At 43.6% G+C, this 19,351-nt stretch overlaps 1 protein-coding gene across 1 annotated transcript in view; it reads left to right on the forward strand.

Annotated features, from left to right (window-relative positions):
• Window positions 1-361: 361 nt before the first annotated feature.
• slc30a6 (solute carrier family 30 member 6) overlaps window positions 362-19,351 on the forward strand; it is a gene marked incomplete at its 5' end in the record, with an annotated part of 40,057 nt that continues 21,067 nt past the window's right edge. The window contains 6 exons of the mRNA XM_079169128.1: window positions 362-545; window positions 1,403-1,449; window positions 2,315-2,401; window positions 6,680-6,764; window positions 16,851-16,893; window positions 17,361-17,426. Coding sequence (XP_079025254.1) covers window positions 362-545; window positions 1,403-1,449; window positions 2,315-2,401; window positions 6,680-6,764; window positions 16,851-16,893; window positions 17,361-17,426 — 512 coding nt within the window. The remainder of the gene's footprint in view (window positions 546-1,402; window positions 1,450-2,314; window positions 2,402-6,679; window positions 6,765-16,850; window positions 16,894-17,360; window positions 17,427-19,351) is intronic.

Genomic DNA, 19,351 nt, shown 5'->3' on the forward strand with positions numbered 1-19,351 from the left:
TCTTGTGTTTCTCTTATCAAATAAATTTAAATTATTCAAATGAAAAGCAGCAAATCCTCACATTTGTGAAGCTGAAACCACACACACATTTAGAAAATATATGTATTTAACTATGTATGTCGTTGCTTTATATGAATATTGTAACTCAAATTAATTAATTAATTGACTGCTAATTAGCAATACTTCTTATTAATTCATCATTTCTTTATTACTTTATTTACCTAAAGATGTAAAGTAATCCAGGGAGACTATCTTACACTACACACTCCGGTACAGCAGGTGGCGGTGTGCACCGTATAAACACCGATTGCAACCCGCTGTTTAATCAGACGAAGAAGAAATAGTGCACCGGAAGTCCAAAATGGAGATGGACGGAATGATGTCCACGTCCTCGGGTCTGTCTTACCACAATGCCGGAGACTATTATCCCAGAAAGTTCGGAACGAAGCCGGACGTGGTACCGTCTGGAGTCATCGAGAGGAAAGTGGGCCCGCTGGATAAACCGGACATGGTGTCGGTGGATGTCATTAACGTCAGTGATTCAGGTTTGTGATGCTAGCAGGCTAACGGCTAACAACACGTCGGCAAACAGGCGGCTGTGCTAACCGACGGCTAACAGCTGATTCCGACTTTAGCTGTGGACGTCAGCGGAGCTTTTCAGTTTTTTCCGTTGTTAGCTGGTCAACACATTGATGGTGACCAGCTAACAACGGAAAAAACTGTCTTTTACGGTCCGTGTAAACCAGTTTAGTGGTCCGTGGATCTTGTTTGTAGACGGTAACGTGTATGTATAGCTAATCTAGCTAGCAGTGAACCTACTGTCAAGCCAGTTTCAACGTCTAGCTAGTGGTTAAGAATGAAATAATTAAAACGTTATTCAGATATTTTACTTCTGTAAAAGTGGAAACCTTAATATTACAGTAAAAATACGCAGTTACACGGAAGTTAAAGTCAAACAAATATTTATATATGGTATACAGAGATGTAACCAGGTAGTACAAGTAAAGAAAGTGAAAATACTGATATTGTGTTTCTATTAAATATTATGGTAATTCAACAGGAACAATTCATAGATAGGATGGAGTCTCGGTGGAGGACCAGTTCTAAGTTAAAAAAGTTGCTGGATTGTAGACACACCTTTATTGTCTCAATGCATGTATGTAATCAGCTGAACTACAACAACATTGCCCCATGGGTTAGGAAAGAGTTGCAGTACAGTATAGACATTAACAAAATAACACCAAAGTTGCAATAAACCAAAATGATCTTTTATCTAAAGCGAAGAACACGCTGGTTATCTTACACTAAAATGCAGAAACCGTAGCTCATTGTCAGACAGTCTACCGTTCATCATGTTTTGTTGTTCTTCCATGTTGACGGTGGTGTCTGTATTCGTCCACAGATGTCCACTTGCACAGGAAGAAGCATGAGCACGAGGCATATGTCTTGGTGAGTGTCTCTGGGGGTTCTATTGGATGGGTTTTAGGGTTAATTACTATCCTTTATTTCCTCACCTCTGTAATATTATGCACACACATAATGATTGTACTGGAGCTTTCATTTCTTCTCAAAGTAGTCCGCTCTGTGTTTACCATGACTTTTGTTCTTTAGTGTGTATTCATGTCTTTAAAGACAGACTGGGCTGGTATGTGTTAAACTTCGGAGAACAGGTTTTAAGACTGGACCCAAGCTTTGACTTAAGAGTCAAGTTTTTTCTTTCAGAACCATTTGGATGGGAGAGTCATACAAGATAGTAATTTCTTGATAAAAGTCCGGTGGTACTTTTTTCGTAGAGTTTAAGGGAAACATTTGGTGTACAGTTATTTCTCTTGTATTTAATGCGATGTTTCTTCTTTTGGGTGTTTGATTACTTTAAGATGCCTATATTTAAACAGTGAGGGGCATTATTATCAGCCATCAAATTGTGCAAATATGTGCATTAATATGATAACTTTCTCATAAGTAAAGAGACTCTGCGGTTTGGAATACCCCAAGAAAATATTTCTGCAGATTAAATTGTTACCAGGTGCGTCTGTAACATCCAGTGTAGCTAAAGTCAATGTTGTACACTGACTCACCACTTGGTGGCAGTGCAGATCAGGCTTTGCCTCCATCTCTGCATTACTGTCACAGACTTGATGAACCTGATTGTACCTAAATTAATCTAAACGTCATTCCTGACATCTGTACAAAAATATTCTAGCCTGCATTTTATTTAGCTGCACACTACACTTCATCAAATGTTTCATTATCTATTGTCAAGTTAAAAGTTCGTTAGTATTGATATTTATTAATCGTTTGTTTTAATTTGCAGGGCACCATTCATCCGTTCAGGAAGACGCACAAATCCTTCTTTGGAAAACTTCAGCAAGAATTCAGACTGGTCACCTCAGATAGACGGGTAAGTGTGTGTGTGTGTGTTTAAGTACATAGTAAACATATAACGTCACACTTCTTCTCTTTAAAGGAGCTGTACATTCAGAACATTAATATAGCATCAAACAGCTGTTATCGATGTACAGGTGCTCTTCACTGCTCTAATGCGGTGGTTACAACAGACGGCGGTTATAACTGATAACCCAGGTACCCCGTGGAGGAAGCGTAGCTCCCACCCTCTGGTTCCCCCTCAGGTTGACCCTGTTAGCCCTGTCAGCACTTTTGACGTTTTGTGGTTTGCATCGTAAGCGCTTCTAGCACTGTGAGCCGAAAGCCGCCGGCTCAGGCGCCTCCATATTGAGAGCCATTTAGAGGCAATCAAATTGCTCCCATTCTCAGATCTCTCACCTTTTAAAAAACATAAAAATGAGCTTCATTCTTTTTTCTTTTTTTTTTTACTATCAACCAACTGTATCCGCCTGGTTATCATCATCCAAACAGCATCTTTCCTCCTGGTTTTAACTCGGCAGTTAGCGTCTGGAAAGTCCTCACTTCATAATCCCACTGTGCTGTAAGCTGTGTCACACTCGGTCAAACCCAAACACCTCCAGTAATCCTGATTTTCTAGCAGGTCACCGTGTTCCAGTGAAAGCAGCAGCGAGTAAAATACCACCAGCCATGAGCTGACAGTCGGTCCACTTTGTCTGACAGCTTCCAACTGTTGTCTCAATTTCTGTATATTCTGAATATAAATATAATGTGATAGCATTTTTCGGTGGGCCAACTGAGCATGAACTTGTTGGGTGTGAAAATGATGAACATTATTTAGAGGCAGAAGAAGGCACTTCCTTTATTGCAGGCTGATAAGAAAGCATTTAATATTCCACATCAGCAGTAACACAAAACAACAACAACAGAGTTTGTCTTAATTTCCTGCTCAAAAAACATGTTTAGTTCAAATGCTTGAAGTGATTTAGAGTAGATGCAAAAAAAGTAGGAATAGTTTCCCATCAAAACAGGGACAGATGTAGAGTTTAAGCTAAAAATGCTTCTCAACAACACTGGAGATATGATAATGAACGTAAAAGGATTTCAGACGTGATTGGTGTGTGTGTGTGTCAGTGTTATTGTACTATAATCCACTTTGACCACATACTGGCAGGGGGTCTTGCTTCCCCATAGAGCCTTGGATTGGATTACACGGTGTCGTACACGGCTTACGGACCAAACATAGTTCAAACCGGCGGAAGCTGAGATGTGCTTCCTCATCGCCTCATCGCCCTTGTCTCACGTCTCCTCTTACCTTTTGTAAAATATAACAAAGTCTTGTCCACATATTATTTCAGGTAGCCTGCAGCTTTTACAGCCTACATGTTTTAACACCAAATATATGCTATTTTATGCCAAATATATCCAAATAAGCCTTTAAACCATTGATGGACACCTCAGCCTCAGTAGGCCTTGAACAAAGTGGAAACACCTCGCACACTGTTCTGACGTCAGCAGTCAGGGATTGCCTGCGTCCGCCGGTTTTCATAACTTCCCGAAACTGCTAACATCTAACTCGCACTCTACGCACTGATCGATCAGGTGTGTTGAGGTGAGGAGTTTCTCTCTCTTCTCCAGTTTCATGTGAACAATAGAAGAAGCTTTGGTAGATTAGGCCACAGCATAACCAAACCATTAAAAATGAAAGAAACTAAATAAAGTGCCAAATCAGCCCTCCTCATCCTCCTCGTTGGCCATGAAGGATGAAGAATTTGCACAGCAGCAGGGACACAAAGCGCTCCAAGCTCCGACAGCACTAGATCCTGCACCTCCCATAATGCAACTCAATAGTGTCTCCTCATTAGACCCTGCTCGACTTGACAACCCTCTGTTCTGACTTCACGACTAGTAAAGCCACCATGTATGTGTAAAATCAGTTCGGTTCCACTTTAAGTTCCTGTAAAGATGTACTCAGAGTCAAAGTTCTCTCTAAAACAAGTTCACATTAAGTTTTTGAAGAGGACATGAAGTAAACTTAAAGCAGCAGCGAGTTACTGACGCTGCTTTTTATCGGATGAATTTCAGAACAGCCTAAGAATTGCAATGCCGGTTATTCACCATGTCTGTCATACAGTACGTGTTTGTAGTGCTGGACATTGGTGCTTAAAGGTCGCCAGTCACTGTTACAGTAACAAAATGTCGGCAGAGACGAGACATGACCGGGGGGACAGAAGAGTGAGCACCGGTCATCATCTTATTTCTGCTGTAACTCCTCCGTCTACGTCAACAGGCCGCCGCCGATTCATTATGTAAGTAGCTTTATTTTGAGAGGAGGACACGGCCACCCTGAACACGCAGAACCCCGGCGGCTCCAATCCGAGGAAAGAGGTTGATTCGTGTTTTTCATTGCGACCGTAAGCGAGCCGTGTCGGGGAGCGACGGCGGCGTGCTCCAGAAGTCCCACTACTCCCCCTGCACGTACTCCCAGTCTGTTAGGATTAAACTGACCTCTCCTTCTTGCTCCAACCTCCCTTCTTCAGAGGCTGATATGAGTCACGCTTCCGCTCATCACGGTGACACACATTTCCCCGATGCTGCGGCATGGCACGGTGCTCGACAATGATGTAATGAGGCCTGGCGTCAGCGTGGGCTCCTTATTTCATACAGTACCTGGTAACTGAAGTGCTGCAGCTCTGTCACTCCAATGTCACATGTAACCTCAATATGTTGGCTCGCGGTTATGCAGCCGGACACCACGAGCGACGCAGCCGCCGACGGACGGACGGACGGGGGCAGCAGAGCGTCAGGATTTTACAACCATGCCCTCTCCTCCAGGCGCTGAGTGTCTGTGGATGTGAATGGGGGTTGGGAATGTTTTGGGCCAAGTGCTGTCTCTCTGTTTGCACACACAGACACATGCACCCATGTACGCGTACGCACACACACACACGCACACGCACACTGTGGGTCTCCCATGCCTGTCGCTGGCTAGTGCTGTCACCAGACGCCCCAGTGCTGTCATAACACAGCACACCACAGTAATTGTAGATTTCACAGCACTCGGCGCTCCCCACCACGGCATATGACTCCAACACGAAGTGACAGGCCAGGACACACACACACACACACACACACACACACACACACACACACACACACACACACACACACACACACACACACACACACACACACACACACACACACACACACACACACACACACACACACACACACACACTCTCTCACTCGTTCCCTTGTTCCATTTCTTATTTCCCTCTTCTCTGACACACACAAACGCACTCTCTTTTTCTGCTCTGAGGGCGAATTTAGACTCGCGTTTCTTTCATTTTTTATGTAATTCATTGAACATTTTGCTGAATAGACATTTTGGCTGATGGAGTAAGAACAGTGTTGAATGGTCTCCGATACACATTGTACAAAAAATGTGTTTCTGGTCTACTCTCTTTGGTCATTTGTACCCAACACTTAAACAACATAACCTGTTTGTGTTTCTTAAAGAATGACTTGGGGGGATTTCTTGTAACTCAAACCTGCTGATGTTCCAGATGTGCAGATCTGCTCTTTCTCAGCACTGAGCCTGTTGTCTGCTCTCTGGTCCTCCGGATGTGACCTTCCCCTGAGCTGGTATTTCTGCGATGAACTGATTCAGACTGTAGTGACTCGTTCAGTCAGAGAATTCACCCAAATCTCCCGGCACAGCAGGTCGACCGCGGGGCAGGAAGCTCACTCCGCATGCAGCAGCCAAAACCCAGCAGCTCCCAGTCGGTTTGTAGGTTTGGATTTAGATTAGACGGCGGCTGGTCATCTGCCAGAGCGTCTGCCACACAGGACGCTGACTGACAGCCGGGGAAACCCTGTGCAGGAGAAAACGCTTGTATAATACTTTCTGTGGGTTAGCTTCATGTCATCCCGGTTATCCGTTTGGGCTTGTGGACAAATATAACGAAAGATGCTAGTGAGTTGCATTGTGTAGGATCCAGTGTTTAACCCAATACATCCCATATTTCCTTCTCCTATTCATTTCTATGGGGCTGATGATATTGATTGGTAATTAACCTTTCTTCATCAACATTCGTAGAACCAACTATTAGTTTGTTCAGCTGTCCTGACTTTATTATGGCATGGTGGTGTTTTCTCTTTTTCAAAAGAAAACATGACGTTAACACAATGATCTCTCCCCTCGTGCGTAATGAATGACCTCAGTCGGGCCTCAAGCCAAAGGTTGAGCCACGCTGCTCCTTTTTCTTATTGTTCTTAAACTGTTATTTTATTTGCTTGTTGTCGTTTTCAGTCGTGGAGGATCCTGCTGTTCGGGGCTCTCAACCTGCTGTGTACCGGCTGTCTGCTGATGTGGTGCAGCTCCACCAACAGCATGGGTGAGCACACACAACATATACACACACACACACATACATATATATATATATATATATATATATAAAACAAACACAGTGACAGATATACACATGCAAACTGACACACATAGACAGATGTACACCGAAAAAACACACACTTTGAGACTCTGCAACCAGACATTAACAGGCGGAGATACCCGTCTACACACAGTAAACACAGATTGACAGTTACACACACTTTAACACATGCACACAGAAGCGTGCGTGCGTGTGTGTGTGTGTGTGTGTGTGTGTGTGTGTGCGCGCGCACGCTGCAGCTTTAAGCACACACTGAACAAGTCAAAGTGTGTTACCAGTGTTGTCTCACCACAGGGGTTCAGATTGATCCTGCTGCCGATGTGTGCGTGCTCGTGCACGTGTGTGTGTTTGAGGGGGGGTCACCTCACTCAAAATATGGCACTTTAAAGGGCATGTTGAAGAAACAGAGTCCTTCACAGCGTCTGTTTTTAGCCTCTGGTGCTACAACACAGAGAACACATCTGTCATATTGACGGACATGTTTTTTCTTTTCTTTTTTTTTTTCTCTCCCCAAATACACACAGCAGAGCAGGAGAATAGCACGTTTATAAAAGGTTTTAAAGGATATTTCTGGTTTATAACAACTCTATTCTTATTTCTTAAATCATCATTTCTATTAGTAATAATAATCTTGCGCTCATCAAAGTTTGACGGCCCAGAAACACAAGCATTCAGGATCAGACGAACCTCCAAGTTAGTCAAACGTATATGGAAGAGAACATGAAGGATAACGGTAAAATTATTATTATTTAAATATTGTTCGTCTCTGCCTCCCACAACTATCAGTGTTGGTCCTAACTGTGAGTGTGTTTGTTTTATCTCGTGAGCTCTGTGTGTGCAGAGCAGCAGCACTTAAAACCATTTCTCTGCCTCAGCTGAGCTGTCCACTGGTTTCGCTCTGGATGATGTGACACGCTCATATTTAGGAGGCAAAAAACACACACACACACACACACACACACACACACACACACACAGAGCCACATTTAAACTAGCATACATGGAGGGTATTGCAGTGATTGCAGGTACGCAAGGCCGTAGGAGAAATTAGCAGATTTTAAGGTTAAGGAGAAGTTACCTGTGGATGTGTTGAGAGTCCCGCATACAGCTGTGCAGTGAGACAGCTGTGCAGTGAGACAGCTATGCAGGGAGAGGCGGTGTTTATGGTCAGCGAGGCTCGTGTCCGCCACCAACATTAAACCCTCTCAGGGATTCCATCACTCAGGAAAATGCTGCCACGAAAAGAACAACATGCAACCTTATCCCCGCTACCTCTGCCTGCAAATGCAGCAGCATAAGCCACACACACACACACACACAGCGGTGGCGTCGGGTGTCGTGCAGACAGGAAGCGAAGGACAGAGGTATTGAACAAGCGGGGGAAGGCGACCCCGCCGTCGATATTCGGCCCCCGATGAGAACAACCGGAGCAGACAGCGGCCCCGTCTCAACACTATCAGTCAGATTCCTCCTCGTGTATTAAGTCTCCTCCGCTCACTTGATCAGCACTCCAGTATTTTACACATTCAGAAGTCCGTCTGCTACTTCAGTATTTCCATTTATCTGACAGATTTAATGATGCTGAGATAATGACGAGTGATGCGTTGGTGTATGAAAAGTCAAAGTATTACATTTGAGGATTTCTTTGGGTGCCACAACAAAACCAGTCGGTGCATTTTGATAGTTTGTCCATGTCGCTCACCCCTAATATCCAATGAAAGTTGAATGTTTAAACAACGGATACAGAGCAAGTGGAATATTCAAAATAATCTTTATTTAAAAGATAACAGGCAAAGCCGTCTTAACTAAAACTCTAACATTCTCCAGTATTCCTCAAATCCAGTCAGGCAACACTGTGGGGACATCGACTAAATGGTGTTTGAACTATTTAATTATTTTCAGTGCCTAATCTATTTCCAATGAAAATAATACATTTGATGTTTGAGTTATAGTTTTTTTTTAATCTTTGTTAAATCAGCCATTGATTTAGTTTCTTGTGCGATGGGCTGACGGACCAGTCTGCTCTGCTGGGTCGTAAACAAACTGGACTGAGTCTCATTATTCTCATTATTCTCATTCAGCCTCAGCCGTCGATCCCACACACACCGACAGTTAGAGCAGTGAGCTCATGTCTCTGTGTACGCTATGTATGTGTACATCCAACGCCTCCAGTGCAGTTCCACTTTTAGTTTAAATGAAGCATAACCTTCATAGAAGTTTACACACACACACACACACACACACACACACGTCCCTTTTCATATGTGCAGGCTTTACATGCCGGCAATCTGCTGCAGGAACACATGCATAGAAAGACACATTTGTTTGTGTATATACTGTATATACACACACACACGCTTCTCTGGCCCCATTAGCTCATGACTAACGGCTTAGCAGCCGTCTAAATGCGCACACACACACACACACACACACACACACACACACACACCCACGTACGTACGGACGGCGGTATAGACTCCATCCATGCCTTGCTAGTGCACTGAGGCGGTTAACCCTGTGAAGCTGCAGTAAGAGAGTCATAGGGCAACTTATACAGACCTACTGTTCCTGATCTAATTTCCTGCGTGTGTGTGTGTGTTAGTTAAGAGAACATGGAACCAGAGTGTAGTATGGGTGTATGTGTATGTGTGTGTGTATGAATCTATCTTTTCCGAGCCCACAGACTGTGGAGGGAACATGGTGCAGACACGTCTTTCCTAAGAGTCACACATGTGTTGACAGTGAAAATAAAAGGTGTTTGTGTTCACAAACTAACAATATTCTTCCTTACAAGTAGCATTAATGTGAGTGACTGACCGTACTAACTCGCCCCACTTTGAATAAGAAGCAGACGTGAATGCAGACGCTTTGCCACTTGGAGGCAGCAGAGCCTGCTCAAAATGCAACGAGCATATTATCACCTTACAAAGTCGTTATGTCACTGCTTCGGTCTCCTCCTGAGAAACATGTCTGCTTATTTAGCTGCTAGATGTTCCTCTTTCTATACCAGCCCTTTTACTAAAGGATGATGTAATGACTCACGGGGGCCCATTTGGCCCTTAGAGACCAAACAGTACCAGACAACAATACTACGTCCATGTCATAGTGTCTTTAAACTGATCCCGTCTTCAACTCACCTGACGCTCTACTGCATTTGATTCTACTTTGAAATCTACTCCATCTTAATTGACTCAGTGATGACAACCAGCTGCTGTATGTTTGTGTACGTAAAGGTTGGGGTGTGTGTGTGTGTGTGTCCATGTGTGTGTGTCAGTGCTGTTTAAGCAGAGTCGTTGTTGCACTGTTGCTGAAACATAAGCTGATGATTCTACAGATGTGTGTGTGTGTGTGTGTGTGTGTGTGTGTGTGTGTGTTTGTGGTCACGCTGGTCCTCTCGTATCAAATTGTGCATTGGACAACTGGATCAGCTTTCAGTCTTACAAAGCAAAGACATCAGCTTTTTGTCTCACTGGACCAGACACACACACATACACACACACACACACACACACACACACACAGCAGTTTAGGCATCTGTGTGTCTGTCCAATAGTCTGTCTGTTTCCTTTTTTTCTCCCTCACTCCAACGATCACAGACAGCCCACTCCTTTGTGTCACTTAGACCCATGTCTTCCCCTTTCTCTTTCTGACACACACACACACACACACACACACACACACACACACACACACACACACACACACACACACACACACACACACACACACACACACACACACACACACACACACACCTCAGCTCTGCTTTTCACCTTCGCTCACCCTACTCTCCCTCTCTCTCCTGTCTCTCACTTCTGTCTGTCTCCCATCACTCGTTCCCCTGACCCCACCCCTCTTGTCGCCTCTTCTCCTCCCAGCTGATGGATGGACAGACTGTCTTCCATCTCCACTGCCTCCTTGTGTGTGTGTGTGTGTGAGTGTGTTTGCTTGCTTGCTTTGTTTTAGAGTCTCTGTAGTCCATTTGCACTCTGTTTGACGGATCTGGACGCAGTATAAAAACAGTTTACATATACAGACAACCAACATATTAATTTCCACAGTGATTATTCTCACAAACTTCAAACCATGAAACGTTGCTACAGATCTGTGAAGCTGATTGAAGGATCTTTTCCTGCTGTCTTCAGTGCATGGAAATAACACGTAACGTAAACGTGGATGTAATTAAAAGAGTTGGCATGCACCCAATGTTAGCTTGTGACCCATCATCACAGGATGTGGCCTTCGCTCGAAACTGAGTTGTGAACAGTTGAACCAAGACGGACTTTTGACGTGAAAGCAGAATAGAAATAGTTTTTGTAATTTTCTTTCCCCATAACAATATATTTATTTACAATCCATTGAAAGTCAGTATATATGATAGTATTTAATTATTTCCCAGCTCTCTGGTGTATTGTAGTACTATGTTTATTTCTGTGTGTGTGTGTGTGTGTGTGTGTGTGTGTGTGTGTGTGTGTGTGTGTGTGTGTGTGTGTGTGTGTGTGTGTGTGTGTGTGTGTGTGTGTGTGTGTGTGTGTGTGTGTGTGTGTGTGTGTGTGTGTGTGTGTGTGTGTTCTCCAGCTGTTTTTCGGCCCAGAGCAGCATTGAGAAACCAGGTCAAGTGTCTGTTCCACAGACGACTAAACACACCTCCTCCTCCTGCTCCTCTACTCCTCTTCATTTAGATAAAAAAACGAACCGTTGATATGAGTAAGAGTGTGTGTGTGTGTGTGTTAGTGTAGAAGCAGAGAGTTTATTTCAGATTTTAATTTCTAACTGGCTCACCGTTCAGACATAAGGAGGGTGAATACACGAAAGTGTGGAGGTCAAAAACATAAAACAATTTATTGAATGTTATTTATTTTATGTTTTGTGTCAGTGCAGTGTTTGTGTGCATATCCATTAGTTTGTTTGTTTGTCATCCAGAGACAGTTGAATGTACATATGTAATCTGAGGTGTGTGTGTGTGTGTGTTGTCCCCGGGCCCTCAGTGTTCCTGTGTGTCAGAACACAGCTGGTGAAGCAGTCCGTCCCAGAGGGCCTTGAGTACAGCCAACACACACTCACAGTAACTGTGTGTGTGTGTGTGTGTGTGTGTGTGAGATCAGCTCCTCTTACTCCCCATACAGCCACCACATCTGCTTTTTCTCTCAGTTTGTCTCGATCACCTAAACGCGCTGATGATGTCTGTGAATCTGCTCCCATGGGATCCACCTTTGCAAAGCACTCCGACTGCCATTAACAGTCATGTATATTCTGATCTATGAACTCTTCTAGTGTCCAATCAACAGTTAAAAACCATATATATATGAAAGTTTAAAAGACTGCTTTTCCGCCTGATTTCAAAAAACCTTTGCAACAGTGATGATTTCCGTGTTTCACTGCCCTCTCTGTCCTCTAGGTTCGGCTGAAACGGGTAAAGAATTGAATTAAAAGTTATTTCAAGCTTGAACACAATTCACATTCTTTCCCCTGAAAAATGCAGAAAGACTAAAACACAATTGAAACAGCAATCCGCCACCATATCTTTAAAAAACCCAGATTATTCCATTGCTAGCTCACTAGCGTTACCTCAGACTAAGACCGAGTAGTTGAAGACTGAACACACACGTGTGTGTGAGTCCCTCTCATAGATGTGATGGTGTAGCTCACGATAGTCCTGTGACTGTGTTAGACCCTTAATGCAGACGTCGTATGCATAGACTGGAGTCAACTCCCAGGATACGAAAGTTGATAAAAACGCTTTTATTCCTAAACTTAAAACCAAGTATTCATGCCTGTAAGGACTGAACTCGAAAAATGCAGGGAGGAGCCTGAACATACCGGCGCTTAGCTTCCCTAATGGCAGTTTTGTCTTAACAGATGATGTTACATTGATCACCATCAGAGTACAGGGTCAGGGCACGGGGGGCATGAAGGCGGGGTGGGTGTAGCGCTGAGTTTGGTTTAACGTATCACGGCCAGCTGCCTCTCAAATCCCACGCGGAGATACGAGGATCCATTTGACTTCGGTCTGGTTTCATATCGACAGAAGCTGCTCGTCACATGTCGGGATGACAAGCTGTCTGTGTGGGCCACGGTCACCAGGGAGTGTGTATGTATGTGAGTGTGTGTGTTAACCATATGTAGACATGCTTGTTTTTATGCATGCTGCATCATATATATGTGTGTTTTGAGATTCAGGGCTTTGAAAGGCACCTATGTGATTTAGGTGAGATTGCAGTTTCTTACATGTTTAATTGCTCAATATATAATGATTTAACGGCGTTATTATGGGTGGATCATAATTAAAAGACAGTTTTATTTGTTGATCTTAGAACAGGAGACGATGTTCTTGTCTCTAACCACTGCTACAGACTTTATAACGACTAATTCAGGGGCTCAATATACTCAATTTAGTCATTTGCACCCCCAAATGTATGAATTTACCCCATTACCCTCCCTCCCTGACCGACTGACCCTCCGACCCTCCCTCAGGTCCAGTCTCATGTTTCTCCCTCAGTGGTCAGCAGTGTCAGCACTGGGCAGTGTTCCCAACCTCCTCCTCCTTCTCTCACTAGTTCATCTGTTCCTCCTCTTCCTTCTCTCCTCTCTCCCACCTCGCCCTCCTGTCCCTGTCCCGTCTCCTCCTCCTCCTCTTCCTCCTCCATCGTTCCATCCTTCTCTCGCTGGTTCATCTGTTCCTCCTCTTCACTCTCTCATTCCTCCCTGGAGAGCCTCCTCACCGCAGCAGTTGAGGCGTTCGATAGAAGCTTTTAGTTTACATCTGCAGCACACAAGAGCTGACCTGACACCACGACCCTGTGTGCGTGTGCGTGTGCGTGTGCGTGTGCGTGTGCGTGTGCGTGTGCGTGTATTCTGCATCTCACTTTACTGTTTACCGGAACCAGTGACACTAAGCTGCTATTTGCTGTGGTTGGCACATCCAGTGAGTGAGTGTATGTGTCTTTCAGGTGTGTAAGGCAGTGTTAGAGGAAGAATACAGATTCTTTACTTCAGTAAAAGTACTAATACCACACGGTAATAATACTCTTACAAGTAAAAGTCATGCGTTGAAAATGTTACTTCAGTAACAGTCTCAAGTATTTAACTATAATCTACGTAATTTATTGAAAGTTTAAAATGTCCTCTCTGACTGTTATACAAATATGTATGATATTACTTAGTTATTAGTCATACATCAATGTAAAAAGCAGGATTTTACTTTTGGATTTAAATAATCAATCACAAAGTTGATTAATCGACCATTCCTTTCCGCTGTACTCACAAAAACCTTTATCTGTGAAGTAACTGAAGTTGTCAGATAAATGTAGTGGAGTAGTAATATAAAGTGTCATGACTCAAGTACAAGTACCTCCGATGTGTACTTAAGCACAGTACTTGAGTAAGTGTACTTTGTTGTATTCCACTAATGCACTCAGGTCCCGTCTCATGTTGCTGCATGTTGTTTTTTTTCAGCATGTTTCGGTACTTCAGCACAGTTTTTGATACTTTGTGCGTCACACAATTCATTCAGTTCTCCAAACATCTGTAAGTTTGATTTCCAGCTGTAGCTGTGAAGCATTAGAAGTCATCGTGTAAAGTGTCCTCAAAGCAAGAAGTGAACAGAAAGAAGTTAAGATATATGAAAAACCGTCATTATGGTCTTCATCTTTTCTGGTCGGTCCTGTGTGACGAACACTTCCGTCAGAAAAAGCAACCAAAACGAAGCTTAAAATTGTGATATTTGTTCTCTCGGCCTCTCTGTGATGGTTGTTTCCATCGAGGTGCATGACGTATATGTTGCAGTGAAGTTTCCTTGAATACTTCACTCAGACAATAAAGTGTGATAAATGAAGTGCTCATATATTTAATATGCTTTATCTCTTATGTGCGCATTTACTGTGAATGTGCTTACGCGTAGTGTAGTATTGTGTGTGTGTGTGCGCGCTGCTCCTCTCCAGACAGCATTAAATATTCATCCTCCTGCTCGTATTTCTCCTCTCTCATCTGTTTATCCTCCCTTCCCTTCTTCCTCCTACCTTTCTAAAACCTTAAGCCTTCCTTCCTTCCTTCCTTCCTTCTCTTGCCATCTTTTCTTTCCATCGTTTGCAGTTTGAAAGGACATGAAAAGTGTAAGAAGGTAGTAATAGATAGGAAGGAATGTTAAATTAGGCTAAAGGAATTGAGTGAGCTGACAGACTTCTTCTCCTCTATTGATCAGTTCTGAACCCCCCCCCCAAAAAAACAACAGGGATTTGAATCCGTCGCTCTGCTCTGGGTATAGAGTTCAGGTCCTGTGGGGCGACTGTGTGTCTCTTGATGTCTCTGCATGTGTTAAGATGTGTACATCTGTTTGTGTAGTTCTGTTTAAGGTACGATCATATTCTCTGATTATTCAGGTGTGTGTGTGTGAGTGTGTGTGTGTGTGTGTGTGTGTGTGTGTGTGTGTGTGAGAGACAGACAGGAATAATGTCCCGTCTGCTCTGTTTGTTGCTCTGGTATCACATCCACACGTCCTCTGGGTGTCAGTGTTTGTAAGCAGGAGACTTAAAAAGGAATTGAACCGGGTTCTGTACGTGTGTTTGTGTGTGTGTGCGTGTGTGTGTGTGTGTGTGTGTGTGTGTGTAAACCTATCCGAGCACAGCGAGGGGGAAATTTCAGCCCACTTATTGATTTGGTCCGGCCCGTTTCAGGGTCACTGTGATGTCAGCGTTTGTATTATTATTGCTTTTATTGTCTGCTGCTTTTAATTCAACACAACACGATGACATCAAACCTCATTGATTCCTGTGGGTAGACGAGCTGCTGCATATCAAAATAACAACAGGACGCAGCAAAAAAAAGCACTTCAATCAATAGAAGTTCAGGCGTTGAACACAATGAAACTGATGATTACCAGCAGAAAGTTCGGTAAACCTGCAGAAATCCGTCTTTGTGCTGAACATAAGACTCTACGGCATCTCGGAGGGAAGGGTGTTGTGCTTTTGTGAGTGTATATATGTTAAGGGCTTGATTTTTCGCTGATATAGAGTACTTTTCCTCAATGGTGTAGATATTGTCCTCCTCACTACCTGTAACTCTTTCACCACCGGTGTTACGGATTGTCTCGTTCACTCTCCCTCTACCTGTCTGTCTGTATAAATGTCCTTCACCCTGTCTGTCTGTCTGTCTGTCTGTCTGTCTGTCTGTCTTCTAAACTCTCTCTGGCCGTCTCTCTGCGTCTGTCTCCCGGTCCCTCCCTCTGCCCGTCCGCGTGTCTCTCCGCCTCAGTCCGGCTGCCCGTCTCTCTTTCTACCCGTCTGTCTCTCCGGAGCCTCTCTGTCAGGATTACATGGTGTCAGGTTGGCCAACATGGACACCGGTGGTGGGGAAACAAAATGTTCCTCTCTGCACAAAGCCGCTCTAATCCCTCATCCCCCCCCCCCCCCCCCCCCCCACACACACACACACACACACACACACACACACACACACACACACACACACACACACACACACACACACACACACACACACACACACACACACACACACACACACACAGCAGAACCTGATTACAGAAAGCTGGTGGACGGGCGTTAGGACAGACAGACGGACGGACAGGACAGCGTCTCTCTGTGCTGGCTGGTTAACTGACTGATTAGTTGATTGGCTTTTTGGCTCACTGACTAATTGACTGACTTTGCTAACTGACCCAGCTTACCTGTTCTCTAATTGGCTGCTGTGCAGGTGAGTGAAAGCCTGGCTGACTGTCCGTCTGGTACAATGACTCGATAACTTATTAAGTCAGTGGCACTCGAGCCTGATGGCCAGTTATCTAGTCATCTAGTCAAGTAACTGCTGACTGTCTCACTTTCAGACCTGAGAAAACACGACCATAGTTAGCAAGTTGCACATCATTATTACACCTCGATAAAGCTAATGCCATCAACACAACAACCACAATAAAGCAATAGTTCAGTCTTGTATTTGTTGAAACCGTATTAATGTTGTAGTGCTATAAATATTTGAGTTTTAATGGTCTTTGTTTTTCCCGTTCTGTCATTTCAGCCTTAACCGCCTACACGTACCTCACCATCTTCGACCTGTTCAGGTGAGTGTGTTCTGCATCGGCTGTGACATGAGCGTGTTTCTTCTCATGAGCTTTATTCCCACATGATTGTACGTGTACATTTTAACACAGAGAGAGAGAAATAAACCAGAATTTAATGAATAATCCAGCTTCTTACATGTGAAGATATCATGCTTTATTTGTCTAATATGATATCAAATAGATTTCCTTTATCTTTTCTTATTTTTATGAAAATAACTGATGCATTCTGATCATTTTTGATTGTGAAACAAATTGTGTGAGATGTGAGACAACACTCTTTGTCTGCTCAGCTGTGTGTTGCTTTTTCTTTTGATGGAGAATTTCCACTCATGAAAAATTCATTCTGAGATTATAATGAATAAAAGATAAATTACAGAAGAAGTGAACTTCAGCCGACCTCTCTGTTGTTCTACCAGTGGTCTCTCTCTGCGCTGTCTTTTCTCTGAAACCTGTGTTTCCTCCCTCAGTTTGATCACATGTCTCATCAGCTCCTGGGTGAGCATGAAGAAACCAAGTCAGGTGTACTCGTTTGGGTGAGTTCACCATAATCATCTTTCTGTCATACCGTGTTTATCTATATCGTCAAAGCTCCATCTGTGTTTGTTTATGTGCTCTCATTCACTGCTGTCACAGAAACACACACTCACACACACACACTGTAAACACAGATGTAGCATTGGCTGAAAAGCTTCAGTTACTGTTGTCTGGCTCAGCCGAACGGCTTTTGTGTGTGTGTGTGTGTGTGTGTGTGTGTGTGTGTGTGTGTGTGTGTGTGTGTGTGTGTGTGTGTGTGTGTGTGTGTGTGTGTGTGTGTGTGTGTGTGTGTGTGTGTGTGTGTCAGTGGCCAAACCGTGTATTTGCAGCTGACAGGTGACCTCTGACCTTGAGGTGTGGAAGAGTGGCGATCAAGTGGAAATCTGCTTTTCGGCTTCACTTGGCTCCCGTAGTGTGTGTGTGTGTGTGTGTGTGTGCTTGTGCTTGATTTTACATCTGGGCATGCTTGTGTCTTTATTTGAGTGTGTGTGTGTGCCCCAGTAAACATTGATGACCTATTAACCCGTAAGTGTCATTTGCTCATCGACTGAACAATTGGCCTCTTCTAGTCTTTTACACACACACAGATTGTTATTGAACTATTGTTTGTTTTTTTACACAGCATGAGACGGTTAAACTTACTTTTTAGACCTTCAGACAAAATTGAACATTTGAAACATCTTCCTGTTTATTGTTTGGAAAGAGCAACTTCACATTAAAAGTCTTTTGAAAGAAAATCATTGGTGAGCTCTACATGTCGAATAAGCCAACATAGTATTGTGTTTATTTGATGCAAATATTCTTGCAGGCCCAGTTCTAATGGGGAACTGTTGTGCAAGCTAAACTGAAACCTGCACTGTTGGAAAAATACCTATAGTTCTGCTTTAATTGCAGCCTCACTTGTCTTGATGTTTGTTGCTTTGTATATTTTTCTTAGTATTCATAAGTCCTCACCTTCTTCACCCTCTTCCGCATGTGTACTGACATACATCCACAATGCGCTGCACACAGCTGGGGCAGAAACTCTAAGCTCGGTGGTATTATTATGCTTTACTGTGGGACCATCAGATCTCTGACCGTCCATGTCAGAGTTAACCCCCTTAAGCCCAGTGGACCACTCGCCGAGACAAAGCGGCTCATCCTGTACAGACTGCGACAGGATTGACCCCGTGACCCGGTGAGGAGGTCAGGAGGTCGGCAACCGCTCCAACCCGTTACTTCTGTTGGTGTTTTCTTCATGCTTTTAGTCTCACACAACAACCGTGTCTCTATCCAAATCCTTGAATTTGAGCTAAACGGTGATTCCTGGTCAACATTTGATCCAGTCACAACTCTCTGAATTCATGCCGAATTAACGCAAAATATTTCTGGAAGTCTATAAGTCTGAAATTGTAGATTTTAGTACGCAGGTTCATTCATGACAATATAAGTTAATTTAACAATAACTTGTGGTAACAATACTTTTGTTTGTCAGATTAGATTCATTTAGTTTTGATTGAGATCAAAGTTAATGTGAGAATGTCTGAGATGATGAATGAGCCTATCAGACGAGAAGAGCTTCAGCAGGTTTGTCTGCCGTCATAATTAATGTATATTATAATTATTATATAATAACTATAGTTATGTATTTCTCATGTTCCTGTGCATGAACGGTACAGTTTCAACTAACAAGGATGTGTCCTGAGGCTTGGACGTGGCCGACCTCGTACCTCACGTCAGGGTTGATGCCACCCAGGAAGTACATTTCAAACCAAGGAAAACATTTTTCTAATGGGACGTTTCATGCTATTTATTTCCTGTTTTTACAGTATGGCGTTTTAGTGCCACAGGTCTATAAAGATGAATCCGAGTCTCCGCCCACCTCCTCTGGTTCCCTGGTGATCTTAAACCGAGGTGGTCTCTCCAAAAACAGCATCGCTGCTCT

This window comes from Pholis gunnellus (assembly GCF_910591455.1).
Source record: "Pholis gunnellus genome assembly, chromosome: 11".
Taxonomy (NCBI): Eukaryota; Metazoa; Chordata; class Actinopteri; order Perciformes; family Pholidae; genus Pholis; species Pholis gunnellus.